Source organism: Emys orbicularis, chromosome 1 (assembly GCF_028017835.1).
Source record: "Emys orbicularis isolate rEmyOrb1 chromosome 1, rEmyOrb1.hap1, whole genome shotgun sequence".
NCBI lineage: Eukaryota > Metazoa > Chordata > Testudines > Emydidae > Emys > Emys orbicularis.
The window spans coordinates 3761209-3785229 of NC_088683.1; the positions used below are offsets into that span (position 1 = coordinate 3761209).

The 24021-nt window shown below is 55.4% G+C and overlaps 1 protein-coding gene across 1 annotated transcript in view; it reads right to left on the minus strand.

The window, feature by feature from the left end:
- Positions 1–24021, minus strand: part of SND1 (staphylococcal nuclease and tudor domain containing 1) — a 434812-nt gene that overhangs the window by 210774 nt on the left and 200017 nt on the right. The window contains exon 13 of the mRNA XM_065422299.1: positions 15751–15861. Within this exon, the coding sequence (XP_065278371.1) occupies positions 15751–15861 (111 nt within the window). The remainder of the gene's footprint in view (positions 1–15750; positions 15862–24021) is intronic.

Below are 24021 nucleotides of genomic sequence, written 5' to 3' on the forward strand. Positions count from 1 at the left end.
GGGTTCAAACAGGGAGCTGGTGAGAGACAGATCCCAAAGCGGGGTGGGGTCTCGTACTTCAGGGTACGAGTTTTGAAGGCCCTTGAGGAATATTTTTGGGTCATCAGGTGGGTAAAAACCAAATGATCTTCTATCTTAGAATGGAATGCAGTGATGGCACCCAGGTGTACACGAATGGAGATCAAGTACAGTCCTGGTCTTGAGTCGAAGGATGTAGTCCAGAATGAGTGGTAAAGGAGCACTCAGCACTGAAACACATTTGGTGTCGCACCAAGTCTGGAATCTTTTCCATTTGTGTAGATAAGGATGGCGTGCGGTTGAACATTTACTATTTAAAAGGATACCTTTTATCTCATCGGAACAGGTCACCTCAGGAGCGTGGATCCATGAAGAAGCCATGTCTTCAGGTGGAGAATCTCCAGATTTGGGTGGAGAATTTGGCCTGCACTCAGAGAGGCGGTGTGGATTTGGCTGTAGGCTTATTGGAGGACAAACCGCCATGTGCAAGAGATAAGGTACCATATCTGTTGGGGCCATTAGAATGACCCTAGCTTGCTCTACTTGTATCTGTGAAGCACCCTGAATAGTAGGGGGAGAGGTAGAAAGGCATAGAGGAGAGGTGCCTTCCATGTGATAAGAAAGGCGTCGCCAGGGACTGGTGACCCAGACCCGCTCTTGAGCAAAATAGTGGGTGCAGCAAACAGATCTATGTTCAGGAATCCCCAGTAGTTGAATATTGTCTATAGGGATGTCATGCATCTCCCACTTGTGTTCACAGTGAGTCCGCTGTGGTGGTCTGGTGACCAGGTAGGTAGGTGTCAGATCTTGATGCCATGTTGGATGCACCAGTTCCACAATTTTAGGGCTTTGGTGCACAGGGATTGAGACACCTTGCTCCCCCTTGTCTGTTGATATAAAACATACAGGCAATGATGTCCGTCACTACTGTTACATTCTTGTTCCTTATTATTGGTAGAAAATGGGACTGCACATAATTCAAGAAGGTTGAAGTGCAACGTGGACTCTGACAGGGACCACTTGCCCTGTACTGTGTGGTTCTGTAGATGTGCTCCCCAAAAGAGGGGGGGGGGGGGGGAGGCATCGGTCATCAGTACCAAGGATGGTGGAGGTTGGAGGAAGGGAACTCCCCCTGCAGACATTCTGGGGTTTTGTCCACCAGTCTAATGAGTCCTTGATCTTGAGTAGTACTGAGAAAGATTTGTTCAGGCTGTGTCTGTGGGGCAGGAAAACTGTTCGAAGCCATCCCTGGAGGCAATGCATATGCAATCTGGCATGTTTTATCATGAATGTGGTTGCTGCCATATGGCCAAGCAATTGCAGGCATGTTCTGGCGGAGATCTGTGGGCTGGTTCTCATGTTGGAAATTAGGCTATTGTGGCAAATTTTTGGATTGGTAAGGCGGCTTTGGCCTCCATTGTGTCTAACTGTGCCCCAATAAATTCCAGCTGTATTACCGGTGTCAGTATTGATTTTTGCCTCTTTATTTCAAGGCCCAGTGTTGAGAAAAGATTCATTGTCCTTATGGCTTTGAGCGCGTTGCCTCGGGACAGGGCCTTTATTAGTCAGTCGTCTAGGTATGGGAATATTATAAACCCTTGTTTGCAGAGGTGCCCCTGCCACCACTGCTAGGACTTCGGGGAAAAAACTCTGGGTGCTGTGGAAAAGCCAAAGGGTAATACCCTGTATTGATAATGGTCCAATCCCAGGACTCTCCTGTGTGAAGGGTATAGGGAGATGTGGAAATATGCATCTTGGAGGTCGAGGGCCAAGCGCCAGTCTCCCCATTCCAGTGCTGGAATTACTGTTGATAACGTGACCATCTTGAACCATTGTAGTTTGACAAACTTGTTGAGGTTCCCCAAATCGAGGAAAGGTCTCCATCTGCCATTTTTTCTTTTGGATTATGAAGTAGTTGGAATAAAAGCTTTTCCCTCTGTGTTGGGACAGGACTGGTTCTATGGCACCCAGGCACAGAAGGTGGCTTATTTCTTCTCATAGAAGGTGTTCATGAGAAGTGTCCCTGAAGAGGGATAGGGAGGGAGAGGAACGGAATAGAGTACCCCCTGTCTATAATTTCCAACACCTACTTATCGGAGGTGATCGTCTGCCACGTTGGGTAGAATGGGGTCAAACGGTTGCCAAACTGATGGAGTACGGTCGATGGTCGCAGCACCTGTCCAGGGGGAAACATCTCAGGGCCTCGACCACATTTTCAGAACTGTTGTTTCAACGTAGATAGATGAGCGTAGCTGACTGCATTGAGATCCACCTGCGTTTAGGCCTCTGATGTCTGCATTGTGGATAGCAGTGCCATTGAATCCTTGAATCCTTCAGTGAATGAAGGGACTCATGAGTCTGCTTGGCCAAGAGTTTGGGGCCTTCGAACAGGAGATCCTCCAGGGTAGTCTGCACTTCTCTGGGGAATCCCGATGGGTGTAGCCACGAAGCCCGTCTCATGACCACAGTTGTCACTATGTCAGCAACATCCAGGGAGACCTGCAACACTATACGTACCAGTAGCTGTCCTTCAGTTACTAGTGCCCGGAACTGTTCCTTCTTGTCCTCTGGGATATACTGAATAAAGTAATTGAATTTGGAGTCATTTACGTGGTTATATTTTGATAGGAGTGCCTCGTAGGTAGTGATCCTAAACTGGAGCATAGCAGATGAGCATGCTTTGTGGCTGAAGAGGTCTAGCCTCTTCCATTGTGTGTCATATGGGGGTTGTCCAGAAATAACGACATCTCCCCTTTTCATTCACTGCATTGACTATGAGGGAATTTGGAGTAAGGTGGGAGAATAAGAATTCCATGTCTTTCACAGGGACGTAGTATTTCTTGTCCGCTCGCTTATAGGTAGGTGGTGGAGATTCCCGGGTGTGCCAGATCACCTAGGCTGGGACCCATCAGGCTTCATTGATCAGGAGCGTGATTTCTGCCGATGTGGAGGTATACAATATGTCAAGTAACGTATGTTGCTGCTCTCAAACTTCCTTTAGCGGGATCTGTAGATAGGCTGCTATTCTGTGAAAGAGTTCGTGAAATTACCTAAAATCATCCGCAGCCATGGAAGGGGGTGGCAGGATTGCCTCATTCAGGATTGATGGACTATAAGGTGGATAGAAAGCTGGCTAGATCATCGGCTCGATGTCTAGTTGGTAGCCGGTATCAAGCGGAGTACCCCAGGGGTCTTTCCTGCGGCCTGTTTTGTTCAACATCTTCATAAATGATCTGGATGATGATGGATTGCACTCTCAGCAAGTTTGCAGATGACACTAAGCTGGGGGGAGAGGTAGATACGCTGGAGGATAGGGATAGAGTCCAGAGACCCAGACAAATTGGAGGACTGGGCCAAAAGAAATCTGATGAGGTTCAACAACAACAAGTGCAGAGTCCTGCACTTAGGACGGAAGAATCCCATGCACTGCTACAGGCTGGGGACTGACTGGCTAAGCAGCAGTTCTGCAGAAAAGGACCTAGGGGTTACAGTGGACGAGAAACTGGATAGGAGTCAGCAGTGTGCCCTTCTCCTTGTTGCCAAGAAGGCTAACAGCATATTGGGCTGCATTAGTAGGGGCATTGCCAGCAGATCGAGGGAAGTGATTATTCCCCTCTACTCAACATTGGTGAGGCCACATCTGGAGTACTGTGTCCAGTTTTGGACCCCCCACTACAGAAAGGATGTGGACAGATTGGAAAGAGTCCAGCGGAGGGCAATGAAAATGATTAGGGGGCTGGGGCACATGACTTACAAGGAGAGGTTGAGGGAACTGGGATTATATATTCTGCAGAAGAGAAGAATGAGGGGGGGGATTTGATAGCTGCTTTCAACTACCTGAAGGGGGGTTCCAAAGAGGATGGAGCTCGGCTGTTCTCAGTGGTGGCAGATGACAGAACAAGGAGCAATGGTCTCAAGCTGCAGTGGGGGAGATCTAGGTTGGATATTAGGAAACACTATTTCACTAGGAGGGTGGTGAAGCACTGGAATGGGTTACCTAGGGAGGTGGTGGAATCTCCTTCCTTAGAGGTTTTTAAGGTCAGGCTTGACAAAGCCCTGGCTGGGATGATTTAGTTGGGGATTGGTCCTGCTTTGAGCAGGGGGTTGGGACTATATGACCTCCTGAGGTCTCTTCCAACTCTAATCTTCTATGATTCTTCTATGATCTGGGGAGGATGAGGAGAGGCTGGCCAGTGGTGTGACCTCTTCCTCGTGTTCCTCGAAAGGCTCTCTTTGGTTTGAGGGGCCTGGAGACCGAGGAAGATGGAGAGGGTGCATGTCAGTTCCTCTGATCAGTGGTGGTTGAGGAAAGTGTTGCCTGTATGCCGCCCACAGGTCCCAATACGGCCAGTACGGGGAAACAGGCATATGGGGTGGCATCCATGGGTGCCTGTAACAAGGACCTGGCTTGGTTCTAGTGTCCTGATATCGAGGGGGTGTAAAGGATCATGTTGTGCCATCACTTGATATGATGGTGGGGTATGCAGTATAACTGAGCAGTCGTCCTCGCTACAGAAGAGGGGGAGCAGTTCTAGGAGGTGAGAGAGTGTGGGGTATCATTTGCATCTCTGGAGGAGAGACATGAATTGCTGGTAGTTTGCTATAGAGAAGCAGCGACTCCGCGGTTTCAGAAACAACCAGGTCTCTTGGGAACCTGAACTCTGTGGTACCAGCACGATCGTTATCAGTAACGCATGATGAGAGTGCATTGGTGCCATAGGAGGTCTAGGCATCAGCGCAGATAGTGTCGGTGCCAAGCTCAGCTGAAGTCTACCAGGTAGCCAATAGGTGGCGCCAAGGGCTTCGCCAGTGCAGAGGCACTCAGAGCCATGGGGTAGTTGGTACCGACTGAGATTTTTGATGTGTCTTTGTCAGTGCCCCCTTTACATGATCCTGCCTTCTTAGGTTCCTTGGAACTACCAATAACGCTGGTACTGGAGGTACCCGGACGATGGAAGGAGCTAGGTCTCAATCCAGAAGATGTGGGGGCCACTGACCTCAGGGGGTTTCTGGTCATCCTGACTAGACACTGAACACTTTCTCTTCACAGTGTGCGATGAGTGTGGGGCGGTAGATGACGGTGCTGATGGAAACTGCTGCACAAGAGAGGTATCGGGGGTCAGGGCCTGAGTCTGGCCACAATGAGCCTTCCATCATAATTAATTTTCGTTTCAGTTCACAGGCCTTTTGGCCTGCATTTCCAATTTGAGGCAGCGGGTGCACTTCTGTGGTACGTGCCCTTCTCCCAGACAACAAATGCACCGTGAGTGTCCGTCACTCATGGGGATGGCCTTGCGGCAGGAGAGGCACCTCTTAAACCCGGGAGAGCCGGGCATAACCCTGTGCATGGAGAACTTTGGTGTAGGGTAGAATGTAAGAACTTACACTAAGCTAAACGATAATGGAGAGGAAAGAATAGAAAGAAAAGTTTGGGTTTGGTTGACTTTTTGGGAGAAGAAAATAAAGGGAGGAAGCATCTACTATCTATTTTGAACAGAAACTTATTACCACTAAAGGCACTAATGATGCCTGTGAAGGGCTCTGCTAGGGATTCCGTCCCAGACCCAGGGGGGGTTGAGAAGGAAGTAAGGGCGATTGGACCGCACAGCGCTACAGACGCCACTCATGGTGCGAGATGGGGAGGAGTACATGTGCGACCAATGGGCACTGCTTCCGAAGATCTCCGATCCCAGGGGCAGGGACGCTAACTCACCTAACGTGGAGCACTCATAGGGGGACACATCTCGAAGAAGAACTGGGGGCTCTAGTGGATCATACATTGAATGGGAGTCAACAATGTGATACGGGTTAAGAAAAAGGCTGGTATCATCCTGGGGTGTGTTAACAGGAGCATCTTCTGTAAGACGGGAGGTAACTGTCTGGATCTACTCAGCACTGGTGAAGCCTCAGCTGGAGTACTGTGTCCAGTTCCGGGCGCCACCCATTAGGAAAGATGTAGATAAATTGGAGAGAGAGTCCAGAGGAGAGCAACCAAAACAATGAAAGGTTTAGAAGACCTGACCTATGAGGAAACTGGACACGTTTAGTCTTGAAAGGAGAAGGCGGAATGGGGACTTGATAACAGTCTTCACATATGTAAAAGGTAGTTATAAAGAGGACTGATCAGTTGCTCTCCATGTCCACAATAAAGGGTACATTAAGAAGGAATGAGCTTACTCTGCAGCAAGAGAGATTTTGCTTAGATATTAGGAAAACTTTCTGGCGAAAAGGAGAGTTAAGCACGGGGACAGTCGCCTAGTATCCCTGGTAGAGGTTGAAGAACAGGATGGTCTTAATCCTGCCTCAGAGCAGGGGCTGGACTAGATGACCTCTCAAAGAGTCTTCCAGCCCAACATTTCCATGGTTTTAAGACCCACCCAACATTGGCTTAAAAACCAGGACATTAAAAACAATTAAAATCAATCTTGTAGATCCCAAGGCCAGAAGGGACCATTGTGATCACCTGCTCTGACCGCCTGTACAGCACAGGCCACGGGGCTTCCCTGAATTAACTCCTGGTTGAACTGTACTTCAAGGACCTGTAAAAAGTGATTAAAAGATGGCAAGTTAAACCGCAGTGGAGCTGAAGAGCTGCTGACTTTTGGGGCACTACACTCGTAACACCAACGTCGCTCTGCCTTCTAGTCTATCACCTTTGGGGATTGCTTGCAAATGCATCTGCATGAGAAGCCATCCAGGATATTTATAAAGTTTTCATGTAATTTGCGGCTTGTCTCGCTTGTTGTTGTTGGAGAGGAAAGAGGGAGAAAGATGCAAGCAATACCCCGGATAAGCTCACCAGAACTGAAAGGTCTCTGAACACAGACGGCAGGTTAAAGGGTAACGCACACATTTATTAAAGCCTGGAACAGCTCCTTCCCCTGACAGGTTTGTCCTTTTCCGTTTGCAAATGCCAAGTTTATTTTCCAGGTGTTTCTAGCGGAGCAAAAGCGTATTATGGCTGCTGTTGGTCAGCCTCTCGCTGCACCGGCCTCAGTGATGTCAGCAGGAAAGGAGCAGGGCTCTGCGTATCTGTTAATTGCTCCGTGCAGCCCAGCAGGGGGAGCTCACCACACTTTTTAATGAGGCAAAGTGGGGTTTCTTTAATTTCCCAAATAGACGGATATTGTTATACAGCCGTAGGTGTTAGACTGCAGAGACATGCCTTTTGTTCACAGGCCGGGAGTAAAGGAAATCAGCACTCTATTTTACAGATGGGGAACCTGAGGCATTCCCAGCCCTATGGTCTATGTACTCGGCCACACTGCCTCTGTCTCAGCAATGGGAGAATTAAGCAGGCATGAGGGGAACGTCCCAGTGGGTTAGACCAATCTGAGGGCAGGCAAGGAGTACAGCTCTCAACCTGGCTCCAAGCTGCCCTTGCTGGATAACATTACTGAGCTGGAGGCAGCACTTCCAGGAGTCCTCCTCCATCATCCTGACCCACGTAGTTCCCAGCCAGAGGAAGCACCGAGACTGCACTTGTTCCGTCAGTGCATCACCTCACAATGGGAGGAGGTTGGGTTTCTCAGCTGCCATCTGGTCATGGGGTTCTGATGGCTCAGTCGCAGGATCCCAGAACAGGGTGGGGAGACCACTCAAATGGACTTTTTCCATGCAGAGATCCCAGGGCATGGTGCGGGGCAGCTGCTCAGCCACCGCGACCAGGGCTCTGCTGAAGGGTTCAGGGCACAATCACCTTTCCCGTTCAACATGCGAGGCCGCTGGGGAAGCCCCGTCAATGTTCCATGGGCCTCACTGCCATCCGTGTACTGCCAGCACGCAGACGGCTCGGCACCTTTGCTTCTCCCAGGCGCGTGAATGAGACTGATCCTGCTGGTGGGTTGCGGAAGGACTTGGAGAGTCCGACAAGGGCAGTTATTGGGTGAGGAGTCATGCATTGCTTTCAGAGACCCAGGTGGCATGGTGGGCAAAGTGCCCATGCTCAGCGCGATTCCTCTTGGACCTGGGCCTTGCGGAACCTTGGAGACTTCCACAGAGGACGGCGGCGATGCATCCTGCCCGGGGCCACTCCTGAGGGGCGCATGGACAGTGCAGAGGGGGCAGAACGCAGCAACCTTCCCTGCCTGCAGGGACTAGCCATGTAGAACACACCAGGCCAGCACTCCAGCAACCACGCTGGATCTCTGAGCATATCCGTGGGCAATTCGAGGGCTTGACTTTGACCTATAAAGCCATATGTGGCTGAAGTCCTCTACCACTGCTACTCCCCATGCTCTGCTCTCACTAACTTACCTGGCTTGGAATACCTGGGGGCAGCTCTGGAATTGACATCCCCATTACTCTGGCCCCAGAAGGTTGCTTGACCTTCACAGCCTGTTGCCAGTCCCATCTGCTCTCTTCAGCTGCTGGATACAGAGGATTGACCTCCTGGGTGTTGTGTTTTCAGAACTGCTAATGGACTAGGGGTGGAGGGAATGTTACTCGTGTGTCTGTGGGTTATTGTCTATGCTGGAAATTAGCCACAATTCCACCCACCGCTGCAATGGCCCCAGTACAAGAGCTTGCGTTTATCACTGCTTGAAACCGGGGTGAGCTGCAGCAGAACCAATCGCCGCTCCCCTTGCCTGTGCGTGACATCAATGGCTGGAATCAGGGCAAAAGCCAGTACAAACAAGGCCTGTTTCAATCATGGCGGCGCGATGGGCATGGTGTGGGGTCTATTTAAAGAGGTTTCCTACTGTTGCCAGTAAGATGGTCACATCTGCTTTAATGGTGTTTCATTCCCATAGCTGTCTGCCCAGACACCCAGGCACTCGATGGACATCTCTATACATTGGACTACAAATGAGAAGCGTTGCCAGATCAGTCCTGGTACAAAAAACACACCTTTCCCCTGCTCTTCCCATCTCTGGGTTCGGCCTTGATTCCTGCAGCCCTTAGACTCAAAATAAAAGCTCCTGACTTTTCAAAAACTTCCCCTACTGGGCCCGCTAATGGCTGCTCCTAGACAAGCGGCGTGCCTTTGTTCAGACTGGTCCGTGATCATCATCATGAAATACAAGGGAAAGATTCAGAGCCCTACAGAGGCTTTGTAGAGCAATCAGTCTGCTGAGGGGTATCATTTGGGAGCAGTGGAGAACAGGCCAACCTGTTAAATGGTAGGCACAGATTTTTAGAAATCAGAGCCACTCAGTGCTTCCAGGGATAAGTGGCTTGGCAGCAGATGGCTGTTTGCAGGAAAGCAGCTACCTGCTCCGTTTCTGAAAGAGAAGTTGTTAAACTTGCTAGCAGTGAGTTATTACAGCAAGCTGCCTACCGTCTTCCACCCAAACTCACTCCCTGACGCTTCGGGGTGGTAGAATTGTTCAGAGGAGCCGGACTCAGCATGGCTTCACACGGGGAAATCATGAGAGTCCTGCCAAGCTTAGAGGTGGAATGTCCCCACTAGACAGTATCTTATTGCAAAGCAGAGTGCAATTCGTCATGTGAAGCAGCATGTGTGTTTATGGCCCAGGAGACTCACCTGGTGGCTGTCATTTCTGGGGGTTCAGATACCACACCAGGGCACAGTTGGCTCTCAGTGTGGGCTGAAAAGGTGGGCTTTTAGGGACGCAGTTCTTTGAAGGAGCTGTTAAGTCACAATCCTTTCTGCGTCTGCCCCAAAAGATGCCCAGAGGGAAATTCAGATTCTGATCTCAGTTGTCCCACTGTCAATCCAGAGTAACTCCCTTCAGTTTCTCTGGATTCACACCAGAGTAACAGAACCTGGCCTCATCTCCAAAGTCCCGTGAGAGTTACTGCTGAATGCAAATCTGAACTCTCCCCGGTGGGGACATCGTGAAGTAAAGAACTGGGGGGTGGGGGGAGAGAGAGAGAGAGAGAGAGAATTTAAAAAAAAATAAAAATCACTTGAATCTGGGCTCACAAACTGCAATACACATTCGTTATACTGGTATGGAGATTGCCCACTGTCACTCTGGGGCAGAGTTAAGGTTGTTTGGGGGCCTGAGCAGCGCATTGCCATGCCTGTACAGCTTTGGGTTTCTTTGACGTTTAACCTGCACTCTGAATGCTGGTTCTGGGACAATTCCATCAGCCCTGTATCACCAGTCTCAGCCCCAGCTCCAGCTCCTGTTTGTGCCTGGGAATGTCAAGGCGTGGTTCTACCCTTGTGGAGGGAAGCCTGCATTCGTAGCCCTGGCTTGTCTTCCTCAGTCCGACAGAAACCAGGGGCTGGATGTTGAGCGGGACACTGGGACTCCAACCTACGTTCTATTCCTAGCTCGGACACTCATTTCCTTGTGACCTTGGGCAAGTGGCTCCCCCGCTCTGCATCCCAGCTTCCCTGTCGGTAAAACGGGGATAAGACTCCTCAGAGTTATCAGGAAGATTTCGGTTTATAAAAATCTTAGAGACTCGATTGACTGGGGAGCACTTTGATATCCGCAGCTGGGAAACATTCCACAAGTGCAAAGCATTGTCAACCCCCTCCGGAGCCTGGCGTTAGAGAGTGATCCCAAGCACACAACTCCCCCTCTAGCAGCAGATGCTACCCTCACTCCCTGCTGCACGGGGCATCTCATCCACCTCCCAGAGCCGACTGTACTTGGAAAGCCTCCAAAATCAGCAAGCCAAGGAGGAAAGAATCCGCTTTACCCCATCTCTGTGCACTCAGAGCCAGCACAAACACGGCAGCAGTTTGCTTAGGATCAAGCAGGAACGCAGAGAACTCACAGGTTAGTTCAGCCTCTAAGTTCCTTTCAGAGCAAACGAAAGAAACCAGCATGGATTTCTCTGTCTTTATAGGGTCAAATGAAAAGTGCAGGCCCAGAAAGCAGCCAAGTATTTGCTCTTCAGAGCCTCCTTCAAATCAGCTTCCCCAGGAGAAGAGATGTGTGATCCTTTCCTCAGCCAGCCAGGGACCTACAGATCACTGTGCAGAGACCCTGGTGGCCCTATGTTTAAAACTGGTGACACCTCAGGCAAAACAAGTGCCCTCTAATCTAGAGGCTGGAGCAGGGGGATGGGGATACGTCAGCTGAGATGCCCGTGGGGTTCTGGATGCCAGCATGGCTGTAGCAGAAACAGAAACCAAACACTAATACTGCCACCACCACTTAATGCCATCCAGGTGGAGCTCATGTTCACCGCTGCTGCCAACGGATGCATAAAACTGCACACCTGGAATACGGGGGCGGGAGGGCGAGAGCAGGGGGCTGGATGGATTAACTTGTGCTGGTAGGGTTAAAGCTAACTCTGCATAGCTTGGGTCAGGGCGGACTAAGGGCAACAAAGGGTGCAGAAGAGGGAACAGGAGACAAGTATTTAAAGGCACGGACACCAAGGAAGCAGAGGAATTGTTTAGTGCAGAGAAAGGGGATCTGACTTGGAGGGAAAGGAAAGGGAATATCAAAGCAGATTTCCCCGTAGACTCTGGACTAGTCTCCCAAGGCAAGCTGTGTTTGATCTCCTCCCACACAACGCTAGAGGGGACAGCTCACTAGCTCTAGGAGCGAAGGCTGCGCTGAGATGACGACTCTGGGGACGGAGGCTGCAGTAGCCGGGGAGAAGGGCTGTATGGGACCCAGCCGGTTCCCCCCATCTCTATCTTGCAGGGGAATCGACAAGGTGGCTGAGCAGCCAGGCCAAGGCCTGACTGGTGGCACATGAAGCACAACAGGCTTCAGAGAGAAATAATCCACCAGGAAGCGCACAGGGAGCAGCTGGGCCGGCTGGTTCGGTGCCTGGCTCCAAAACATCCCGAGGACCCCTGGAGAGTATACAGTCCCTAGAGCAGGGGCGGGCAAACTACAGCCCGCGGGCCGGATCCGGCCCATCAGGGCTTTCAAACCGGCCCGCGGGATTGCCAGCCCTGTGGTGCAGCGGGGCTAAGGCAGGCTCCCTGCCTGCCCTGGCCCCGCGCCGCTCCCAGAAGTGCCCGGCACCACGTCCCTGCGGCCCCTGGGCGACGGGGGTGCAGAGGGCTCTGTGTGCTGCTCTCGCCCGCAGGCACCGCTCCCCACCCGCAGGCACCACCCCCCGCAGCTCCCATTGGCCGGGAACCTGGAACTGCGGCCAATGGGAGCTTCAGGGGGTGGTACCCACAAGACGAGGGCAGCGCAGCGGATCTCCCTGCCCCACCCCACCCCCAGGAGCCACTGTCGGACATGGTGGCCACTTCCGGGAGGGGCGCAGGGCCAGGGCAGGCAGAGATGCTCAAGGTAAGTGGCACTGGGCCAGAGCCCGCACCCCAAACCCCTCCTGCACCCCCTGCCTTCAGCCCCCTGCTGCACCCCAACCCCCTGCCCTGAGCCCCCGCCACACTCCTCCTGCACCCCAGCCCCTTCCTGCACACCGCGCCCCCTCCCACACCGCAACCCCAACCCCCTGCCCTACATTCATGGCCCTGCATACAATTTCCCCACCCAGATGTGGCCCTCAGGCCAAAAAGTTTGCCCACCCCTACCCTAAAGGATTAACCTCAGCGCAGCCTTAGATGTTAGCGCTACTAGAGCCTGCTCTGCTCCAGAGATACCAGCCTCCCCCATCCTCATTCTCCTTAACTCTGCCCCCAGATACACCAGCCTCTCCCTCCTCCTCAACTCTGCCCCCAGAAATACCCAACCCTCCCCCCCATTCTTGTCAACTCTGCCCTCAGAGGGATACCAGACTCTCTGTTCTGTTTGTCCTTCTTAACTCTGCCCCAGGGCAATGCCAGCCGCACCCCCGCGCCCCCCACAGCATCCTTTGCGCCTTCAAGCAGGTCCGGCTGTGCCCGTTGTATTATTTCAGGTTCTGGGTCTTGCTCCCGGGGCTGGCAGAAGGCTGCAGAGTATGGCTGTGGACTGGAAGGACTCTGGCAAAGCCACTGTACTAATCCACGCCCCCATTCTCCCATCTGCCCTTCATCCTCTGCATGCTGGGCGCGATCAGAAGCCCGCATGTGCCTCAGAGCACTGGGTTGATAACTGGTTTCACACGCACACGTCTCTGATACTGGGACGCGCTTCACCTCTGTGCTTGTCAAGCGCTGCAATTTCGTGGTGTGGACAGGCAGGCTCACCACCTCCCGCCGCCTCTAATGAGACGTGTGTAATGGATAGCCAGCAGGCTTCGCATTCCATTTGCCTACGCAAGCATCTGGAGCGGCTCTCTGGGCGGGCCGTGGTTTGCTGGAAAGGCGGCCTGAGCCAACCAAGCCACTGGACACTTTATCCATGCGGGGAGGCTCGGCTCGGCTCCAGGGGCTGCCACCAGCCGCGTGTCACTCAGACCTGCGCCAGCTGTGCCGACGAGCTGTCTACACTACAGCCCCTTCACACCGCCCTGGCAGTGGCACGGGCCTTCCCATGGGCGTCAATGTGATTTGTGTCTACTTCACATGGGGCCTTGGCGCAATGAGAATCTGGCCGCTGGTGCAGACACCAGACCTGGCACGTGTGTGAGTAGGAGCCCAAGTGCCCGAGCTGCCGGTTCTCCCTAGGCCAGCAGTAATGCCAGGCATTGCCAGGGGAGGCTGGGGTTTGCTTCAGTTTGACCTTCACTCTGGATTTCCTAGTAGTGCCTTTGATCGCCACAAAATTTCCCTGCCTGGGTTTCCTGACACTCTCCAGCCTAACCACCTGGGCCCTGCCGTAGGTTCGTAACAGGTTTGGATTGTATGCCACATACAGGGAGCCAGGGACCCCATGACACTGAAAAGCCAAGCAGGGTCCACCTGGCCCAAGCAAGCCCGTTTCCCTCCTGCTCCCCCCTTCGCTGCTGGTCGCCAGGGCCCATTAAGGGCCTTAGCAGCGTGGCAGGGACCATGGATCCTGGCCAGACTTTACGTGGACCATCTCACAGCTCGGCAGAGCTCCAGTAAGCCTTTCCAAGGCACAGACCCACGCCCCCGCTCCCTACAAGTCATCGGCATCTTCCTGTCTTCATTTGCCTCTCCTAGCTTCTCCCTTCCCTTTCTGCTCTTCACCCACTGATCTCATCCACCGTTCCAACACCTCCCCCGACTCACCCCTGCTCCACAGCTCCCAGGCCCTTCAGTGGAAGGACAAGACCCCGACGCTTGTACACCTGGAAGCAGAGTCACCCGCCAGCTCTCTACTCGGAGACTGGGGGCGGCACGATGGACACCCCAGTGCATCGCCACCAGGAGGCACAAGCAGGTGGGAGTGAACCCCCCAAACAGCAGAGGGGACATGCCCACACTGATTTCAGGGGGACATTTTCGACTGATGGGGTTTAACTGGGCCCCAGGTTTCACCACAGACTGCCTGCTTCCGGTAACTCGACCACCGTGCCTCGATTTCCCCATTCGGTAGGTGCTATCCCCAGTTGCACACCTACCAGGTGGCCTCTTGTCATGTTTGCCAAGTGCTCTGGGATCCCGGGGTGAAGCAGCAATACAAACCAGGAGGCTCACGGAGCCGCCCGGGGCTGGGGGAGCTGCTTGGGCTGGCCTGCCATCACTCAGAGACGGGAGGGCAGCCGGGGAATGAGCCCCGGGCCACAGGCGCCTCCCGCAGAGCTGCAGCTCGCCCTGCCCGTTCTGCTGCCGACAGAACAGACGAGGCACCAGGCAAAAGGAACACTTGCCTGCATTTCTCTCACCGAGATAACCCCAACCTAATTACACGAGCGCAGAATGTGTTGGAAGTCCTTTGAATTGGCTCAGATGTCATATTCTTTAAATGCAATTACTGCTCCTGCAGACAGGCTGGGGCAGGAAGCTCTCACGCTTTCTGCTGTGTACACGGCCCCAGGGAACGAAGCTCGGCCCTTTGAACTCCCCTCAGCCTGACCACCTTTTCAAGCTTGATACGTGCAATGGGCCGGAAGATTCAAACAATCTCCCAGGCATTTTTAAAATGTTATCTTCTTTAATCTGCCTGTTGGGAGCTCCAGAATTAACACGGAGAATCCAAATGCACTACGCCGTACCCACTGACTCACAGCACGCCTGGCACGCTGCCAGCACTACCGAGCCCTTTGCAGCACCAGACATTCACTCTGCAATGCAAGGCGCTGGGGGCTTGCAGCACTCGCAGCCTTAGAGAGGCAGCTAAAGAACGGAGAGGCGAGGCGGGGGGCTCAGAGACCAAGGGAGGATTCCAGATGAATGGGGCGTGAGCAGCACCCCCGGCTCGGGCAAGTTACACAGCTGGGGAGCATGGGCAGAGCTTGGAAAAGCAGGAGGGTAAGCGAGAACTCAACGCGGAGCCAGACAGGTCAGCGGAGGCGATGGGGGAGGGGGCTACAGGGGACTCACTATCCCCAGCCCTGAGAGCTGCGGTCAGTCAGCAATCTGGGGAAGGGGCGGAGCAGGGGGTGGACAGGGACTGCAGGGTGGGGAGCTCAGCGAGGAAGCCCCTCCCCCTATTTGCTGCCCGAGGAGATGGGTATGGGAGGGGGGTGAAGAAGCTGGCGGGGAGGAGCGACGACTGGCTGCAGCAGTGAGTTTACAGTGGAAGTGGATGTGCTGAAACCGGCTCTGAGCCCACGCAGCCTGCCCCGTCCCAGGGGGCTCTGCTGTGACCCTTCCCAGGCCCGGGGATAGTCACCACAGCAGAATGGAGAACACCCAAGCATTGTCTATGCCCAGTGCCCGCACCTCAGCTCACCTCCCCCCCCGCCCCAGCTGCTCCCCCCGCTTTCCCCCCACCCTGTCCTTAGCGCTCACACCCCAGCCCCGCTGCGTGGCGCTCTCCCACACCCCACAGCCTGGCGTGCTCTCCCGCAGGCCTTCACCCAGCAGCTCTCCTGGCCACTCACCGTGCCTCCGCGGCCAGCAGCTCGTCATAGTGCGAGGATCGCTGGTCGTCGTCCTGCCGGTAGCGGATGACTGTGGCAAGGCCCTTGCTCACTAGGGCCTCAGCGATGTTTCTGCAACACAAAAGACACTGGGGACTCAGGCTGGGGGAAGGGACGGAGGGTCAGTCCTGGCAGCCCGCCCCACGCACACACCCCTGCACTGGGCATAGCTACGCCCTCTCAGTCACGTATGTAACATGCAACATCACACATGGGAGCAGCAGCAGCTCAGCCGCGAGGCAGGGCCCCAACGCGGGTCCCAGAGGCGCGCCCGGCAGCGGAGAGCTGCAGCATCCCTTGGTCCCTTGTACCCAGCAGAAGCCCAGGCAGGGGAAGGAAGGAGCAGCTGCTTCCCTCCCCATCCCCGTCTTGCCCACAGCCCCACTGGAGAGCAGCTCTTCGCCCCACAGCTCTGGTGCAGGGGCCTCCTAGGAGCTATGGAGCTGGTGGGCGCTGGGTGGGAGTGAGGGGGAAAGCGAGCGGCTAAGGGCAGAGCACTCTGGGGGTTAAGCCAACACCAGGCCCTATTCCCGGTCCACCCAGGGGAGCTGCAATGGGACCCGGAAACAGCAGCCTGCCAAAGGCTCCCATCGCTCTCGTACATTCAGAACCGTGCACGTTTTTCTCAGCTGGGAAGGAAAGGTTGGGGGCGAAGCTCCTCAGTGCGGGGAGTGGCTGCGGTTTGAAGCCCGCATGCCAATCAGGGGCCCAGCCCTGGCGGAGCGCGGACAATTGGCTGCCAAGGCATTATGCTGCTTTAAACAAATTCATGAATTGCACTTGGCCGAGCGCATCAGTAATTCTCCTCCAATTACACACGCAGGGCAGGCACCGCTAATTCACAACTTACAAACCCGGACTCATCCCTTGAAGCGTCTCCACGCGCTGTGCCGTGGGGAGGGGGTCAGGCCGGGCTGGTGCTGAAAGCTGAGATTAGGTCTCGCCTCGGAGACGGGGGGGGAAATCAGAGGATTCGTAAGTGAGGAAATCAGCAGCTGCAGAGGTAGCACTCGAAATGCCAGGCAACCAGGAATAAGCACCTCAGCTCCTTTCCCAGGCACGCTCCGGGGAGGCGAACAGAAGGCCGTTTGCTCCCAGCAGCCCACACACCCTGGCTTTCCTAGCCAAGCCAGGTGCTGCAGTGAGCCACCTCCACTCCCCGCATTCCTCCCACACACGCGGATGACAAAGCACTCTTTGCAAGCACAGGTGCCCCCTGCCCCAACCCACAGCCCTGGAGGACTCCGGGTGACTGAACCCCTTTTAAGGGTGTGTATGTGACAAATTTGCCCCCTGGCAGTTAAGTAGAATAATTTTATTTCAAGGGGACAGAGGCACATGGTTAAATTATCTGCCCAGCATGTGCATCCTGCTTCACAAGGCAACATGGGTCTCGGGGAGAGCCTCTGCGGACGTCGGACCTGCTGCCCGGAGAGGCTGGTGCAACGGGCTGAGGCCTCCTCACCACACTCTCTCGGCTAGCCTCCCAGCCCATGCACGCAGCCCATCATGCCACAGGCCAGGGCAGACCAGCCACAGCCTGGATGTGGCACAAGGAACCCCGCTCTGGCCACCCGCGGGACGCAGAACACGCTGTCTTCCCTCTCTGGAGTCAGCTCGTCCACAGCGCAGAAAATCCAATGGGGGGGGGGGGGGGACAGGGCTCCACCCAGCATGCAGCCGAAGTGTTCAGAGCATCCAGGAGCCCTGCCGACCGACGCCAGTAACACCTCCTCCAACGGCACAACCTGCCGCCGTAAGCCAGTGCATGAACCATCTCTCAGCGCAACCTGCCTCTCCCAGCACTGCCCAGATCGCCCTCCCGCTGCCCAGCCACTGACTCAACACTCCAGCCCGGAACAGAGCACACCAGCAGCCCTGCGGGATGCACGCCTCCTGGCCACGGCAAAAGGCAGGGCCCTTCCATTGCATTCACACCACCCTGCTTGGCTCTCTGGCATGGCAGGGCCCAGGACAGGGCCGACATGCTGCAGCTGTGTCTCATGCTCCACCCAGCGAGCTGTGATGGGCATCGGCATCCAGATCCCCGCCCTGGGGGCTCACCCTTCAGCTTCTGTACGAGGCTGCAAGGGGAGCAAGCTTTCACCAGCCATGCAGCAACATACAGGCGTCTCCCAGCTCCACCCCACCTTCCTGGCTTTCCAACAGCCCGGATGCGATCAGCCTGGACCCTGGACAGAGCAGCAGCTGAAGCTGAGGGGAAAACCTCCCTGCCCTTCACTGAGGACATCTGCCCTCCGAGCACCAAGACAATCTGTAGCTTGTGTCTGGCTGGACTCCCACTGCCATGGCCCCGAACCCGCCCCCTTCCCATCTCCACCTGGCAGGGCTGCACTGGCTCAGCCTGAGGGCTCCCAGCAAATTGCACCGTGACCCTCAGCTGAGGTGCTAAAGGCTGATGCGAGGTGCACCAGCCTCCCTGGAGCCCGAGGCTGGCCCAGGCTGCTCTGGGAGCAGAGCGGGGCTCGTTTGCCAACAGCGGAGTTTTGCTAGGATTAGCAGTTAGCAGCTTGTTTCTATGTGGCTTACTCCAGGCCTGTTAGTGCTGTTAGACGGCAGCCAGGGAGGCCGGGGTTCACTCCCCAGGTAGCTGATTTTCTCCCTTTCAGCAGAAAGCATCCCAGACGCTTGCTTCTGAATGGTGTTTGCAGATCGTCGTACAAAGCGAGGAGGGTGGGTGCGCGAGAATGCTGAGTCTCCATTCCAGCTCTTAGCCAGTCAGCCGGCACATGCTGGTCGAATGCTGCTTGCTGAAGTTGGACACATTTCACATCTCTAAAGAAACGTCTGCGGCGTCTCGGCTCGTTGAGGTTCGTATTGTGCGTTTGTGCTGATGTTAAAAGCCGGAGCTTTGCAGCAGGGAAGGGGGTGGCACCAGAACAGCTGGCGCAAAGTGCCTTATGGAGAAGCTCTCGTCACGTTAGCCTAGATTTCGGATTCAATATTATAGACGCTGCTGGGAGAGGAGCCCAGGCAGTGATTGGCACCTGACCTCCAGGAGGGCGGACTAGCATCCCATCTCCTCAGCTGGAGTTGAAAAACTAAGCATGAAATTAGCAACCGTAATGGCAACAAAGCTCCCAGCTCCGAACGGGGCTCATGGGAGCCAGGCACCCAGCCCTCTGCACCCCACATGGAACAGGATGCGGCGCGGGAAAGGTGCAGGAGAGGGAGCAGAGCCGGTATTCACCTCCAGGCCCGCTTCTGTGCGGGAATAAAAGCGCCTCGCATGGGAAGATGCTCCCAGTTTCACTTCACACCACCCGTGGCCTGGCACTAGGGCTATGCACCCTCCCTTGGGACAGGGGAAGCGAGACACCTCAACCAGAAGGTTTTCAAGAACACCAAAAAGACAGGGCTCCAGTACTGAAGAGCCCGTACCAGGCCCTGGCGTACTGCGAGAGGTGCCCCAATGCAACGCCCATTCGAGATGGAGTTCGCAGGAATCCAGCTCTGCAAAGCCAATAGCTCAGGGAGTGGGGGACAGCAGGTCAGGCTGTCCCTAGAGGAGATGGGGGCTAGAGCCCAGCTCTCCCAGGGGGAGATCTCTGACCCAGGCTGACTAATTGAGTTGCTGGCATTGGGCAGGTGTCCTGTGAACTCTTGGCAGGTCTCAGTCCCCAGCCGACAGGTGTCCCCATTGCCCCCTCGTTACCAACCTCAGCAGAGGGGCCTTGCAGCCGGAGCTCCCCCCTCCACCCCTCTCCTGGCGGTCAGGGCTGAAGGGGCAGGAGCCTGACCCTCGGCTGCTCAGGCGGTGCCTGTTCCGGGGACGGAAAGAGTTTCAATCCCTGGGGCTTGTAAACCTGGCCCCATTCCCCAGCACGGTGTCCACACAAACACGCTCACACCCTGCTCAGCGCTGGCCAAGGCAGGCTGGGGGGAGCTCACCGGCTCCACAGCAGCTTTCTTCCTATGGGGGGGGAAGAGGCCAGATGCAGCCCCAGGCGGACACTTCTGTGCACAGGTATCATCTAGCGTGGCGCTAGCTGGGCTCCTCTCTTCCATGTGCCGGGCAGCCCAAACCCCTGCTCCAGCCCTGGCACGCTCAGAGCCATCGGGCTCTGGAAGAGACTGGCACAGGGGGACGGGGCAGAGCTGATCTGAGACTCCATCCTCCCCTGCACATTTGGGAAGCGGAGACACGGTCTTCAGCAAACTAAGAGGCCATTTGCCATTCTACGCTCTCCAATTTTACATTGCTCCAGCGCTTCCCCCAGCTCCTGCAAGAGCTTCAGCTACCTGTGCTAACCACAGAGGTGTGGGAGCTGAAATGCAGCCACCTCCGGGGTGGACGGCAGTGCTCCAGGTGAGGGGAATTCTCGCCAGGCATGCCAGGAAGAAAAAAAATCTCCATTTCAGAATTGCCTGCTGGGATCTGGGTCTGTGGCACTGCTGCAGCCCTGGAGTACAGGGAAGGCTGGCAAAGGGAGGGCACTGCTGACGGGTACAGCTCCACGCCACTCACCCGCCTGACGCATTTTCAGCCAGAGCAGAGAAATCTCAGCCGCCTTCCAGAAGCTGGAGTACGTAACCAAGGTGATACTGTACCATGGAGGCGCCACTCCAGGGGCACCAGAGCTGACCCGACCGATACCACTAGGAGGAAAGTCTTCCGGCGACAATGCACGCAATGGGCGCACGCCTATATTGGAATAGACATTAGCAAGCACCCGAAGAAGAAGAGGATAGTTACTGAACCCCATGCTCACCCTCCCCATTTGCTCCCTCAGAAAAGCCGCTGCCACGCACAGAAGGAGGGAGGGAGCCAGCAGGTGGAACCCAGGAGTCCTGGTCTCCTGCACTATTCCCAGCCCCGTCACTGACTCAGGGTGACTTGCCCAGGGTCCCTCATGGCAGCTTCACCGGCCTACAAGGGAAAGCACTGAAATCCTCCGAGGGACAAGCCCGAGAGCCAGCGCCAGGAGCCTGCCCCCTGTTCCTGTGCGCACCCAGCACCCAAGCTTCCACGTTTGGCCAGAGGGGCCCAACACACAGCAAAGACACCTCAGCTCCTGACACTGATCTGCCTCTGGCAAGGAGCCGTACCCTGGGCCATCGCTTCCAGCCCACTGACCTGGGCAATAAGGGGTGGGCGGGGAGCCACAGCCTCTCCTTGGACAGTCCTACGCCAAAGGAATCCGAGCCCCCAGCCACTGATAATCAGCTCACAACAAAGGGCTGATGCAGCCAGACAGCTCAGCCTGCTGGAGCATAGGGAACAGGGCTAGCGCCACCATGCCTGGCATCGGCACCTCCTGTGAGCGCTGCTCTGGGAGCAGCCATGGAGAAAATCAGCATGAAGGTCCTGGCAAGGACATACTGACAGTGGTGTTCACTTGGCCTCACAAGGGCCCCCCATCGCCAGGCAGACCCTACCAGCCTGGCACAGCACAACAGCCATCACTCACAGCTCAGGACCTCAGAGCTTCCCAGGTCTGCAAGCAGCAGGTAAATGCCTGTGATGAGCACTCACGTCCCAGGCCTGCATTCCCCCGGGCCATGGCCAACAGCGATAGATACGACAGACACTGTGTGCTCCAATCCCAGCCACTCCCCACCCCCATGCGCACAGAGTGGGGGACCCATGCACTCCGGCTCAGGGTGCGGTTGGCCAGGGGGCCCCTCAGCAGAGGGTGAGCAAGGGACCATGGGCTGAGAATTTGCAGTGGGGAAGCCCGAAGACACGGCTAGAGCAGCACCACAGGAACATGACAGATGAGCTCTGGAAGGACCCATCACTGTGCTGGCTTCAGAGCCAGGCCACCCGCTAAGGGGGGCAGGTTACCCCATCACTGCTACTGCAGAGAGGAGAGAACCCCGAGGCCAGGACTCCACCACAGGCTGCCGGAGTGACCTTGGGCCAGCCACACTGCTGCTCTGGGGCTCAGTTCTCCCCATAGTACGTGGGTGACCCCTGCCCGGCCACCCCAGGGAGCTGGCAGGATACGGACATGAGGAGATTGTGATAATACGGTAACGGCCAGGCAAGTACGGTACCTCAGACAGCGAGAGGCGGTTCTGGCACATCCCCACCCTTCTGGTACTGCCACGGGTGGAGGCGGGATACCAGGCTGCATCTGCCCCCGTCCTGCAGCTCCTGTGCCCTGGGGCTTGCTGCCATTGCGTGGCGTTAGTGGGGACAGGGCAGGCGCCCAGCCCAGGGCAGGCATCAGCCCCCCACAGGGACGGGGGGAAATCGTGCATGTGTCAGTTGAACACTTAATAACCCAACTGTGTTGTACGGGAACGCTCAGGCAGCAGGAGCAAGAGATCCTGGGGGTGGGAGTGGGGACTGAAGACGAGTAAAGCGCCGAGGAAAACCCAAGTCGGCTCTCTCTCCTCGCTCCCTAAACAGACCATTTCATCCTGCCCCCAGCATTTCTGAAGCACTGTAATCTTGTTGCCACTTCTAGCTGATGGCTTCATTTATGGCTTTTCTAAGACAAGTAAAGTAGTTGGCATTTTCTCCCATTGTGCAGGCTCCCTTGGGGAGCAGCGCGGAATCGCAAAGGAACGGGCACCACCACCTGGGCTCCCGCAGCACACCGACTCCTCTGCAGGGGAGGCAGGGCCAGGCACAGCCAGGCTGATGGGAAGACCCCAGCCAGCACAGCGCAGCTTGGCTCCAGCCCAATTTATGTTTTAATCCAGTTTCACAGAGTTTAAGGCTAAAGGACCATCTCATCTGGCCTGAGTTAAATCTCAACCGCCTACCCTTGTATTGAGACCAAAGCATTTCAGATCGTGGGAGAGCAAACGGTGAGCCACAGGGAGAGAACAGGTGAGACCACGGTGCCAACAATGCCTGATGGCACAAAGCCATTAGGTTAGCCCTGCCCAGGTGACCCATGCCCCACGCTGCAGAGGAAGGCGAAAACTCCTAAGGTCCCTGCCAGCCTGACCGGAGGAGAAACCCCTGCCTGACCCAAAATCTGGGGGTCGGTTAGACCCTGAGCACAAAAGCAAGACCCACAAGCCAGGTAGCTAAGCCAGAAGACGCTCTGTATCACATCACAGCACCGGCCTACCCTGTCCGTGTCCCATATCTCCAGCCAATCTCTGATGCTTCAGAGGATGGCGGGGAAAAAACCCAAAATACACCTCACCAATTATGCATGGCAGAGGGGGAGCGATTCCTTCCTGACCATTGCAGGCTGCCAGCTGAAGCCCTGAAGTATGATTATAATCATTAACTTAAAGCATAATCTTGAGCATGCTGAGGGCAATCCCGGTCTCCACACACCCCCGTGAAGGAAGGGGATGAACAGGGGGATTCACAGACTGCCAGGCCAGGAAGGCCCACCACAACCATCCAGGCCAATGCTGGATTAAAGCAGAGCTTTTAGAAACGTACCTAGCCTCTTCTTAAAGACTCCAGGCGACAGTGAGCCCACCACCGCCCCAGTGAACTGTTCCACTCAGTCTTGCTGTGAGGAAACGGCACCTTCTTTCAAGGCTGAATGTGTCTAACCTCGAGTCCCAGCCACTGGATGTTGTTCTGCCTCCCTTAGCAAGGCTGTCAGATCTCCTTTCCATGGGCAAGTGCCTACACACTGACCAAGTCACCTCCCACGCCAGCGAAGGCCCCCATCGGTCCCAGCAACGGAACCCCTCGTCGCAGAATGGACAGTGCTGTCCGGGCCCGTTTAACACACATGCTCTCCCAGCCCTGGCGGGAGGCGCTCAGCTCCCCTGGCTCTCCCAGCCCTCCAGCTCTCTGCCAAGGTGCCCACAAAGGGGACCAGCCAGAGCCAGTTGCAGTGAGGCACTTGGGATGTTGGCACCTCTCCTCTAGGACACTGAGTTAGGGCTGCAAATGCCCATCTGACAGGGACAACCTTCTGCTGTTACTGACCAGGTCTGGGCTCGAACCAGTGACCAGCTCTGAACCTCGCTGCTCATCACAGAACCATGGGGCTAGAAGGGACCGCAAGGGTCAGCTAGTCAACCCCCTGCCAAGATGCAGGATTTGTTGTGTCTAACCCATCCAGGACAGATGGCTCCAGCCTCCTTTGAAAAACCTCCAGGGAAGGAGCTTCCACAACCTCCCGAGGCGTCTGTTCCATTGTCCTGCTGCTCTGACAGTAGGAAGTTTTCCCTGAGATTTAATCTCAATCTGCTCTGCTGTAGTTTGAGCCCATTGCCCCTTGTCCTGCCCTCTGTGGCAAGAGAGAACAGCTTCCTCCATCTTTTTATGGCAGCCTTCCA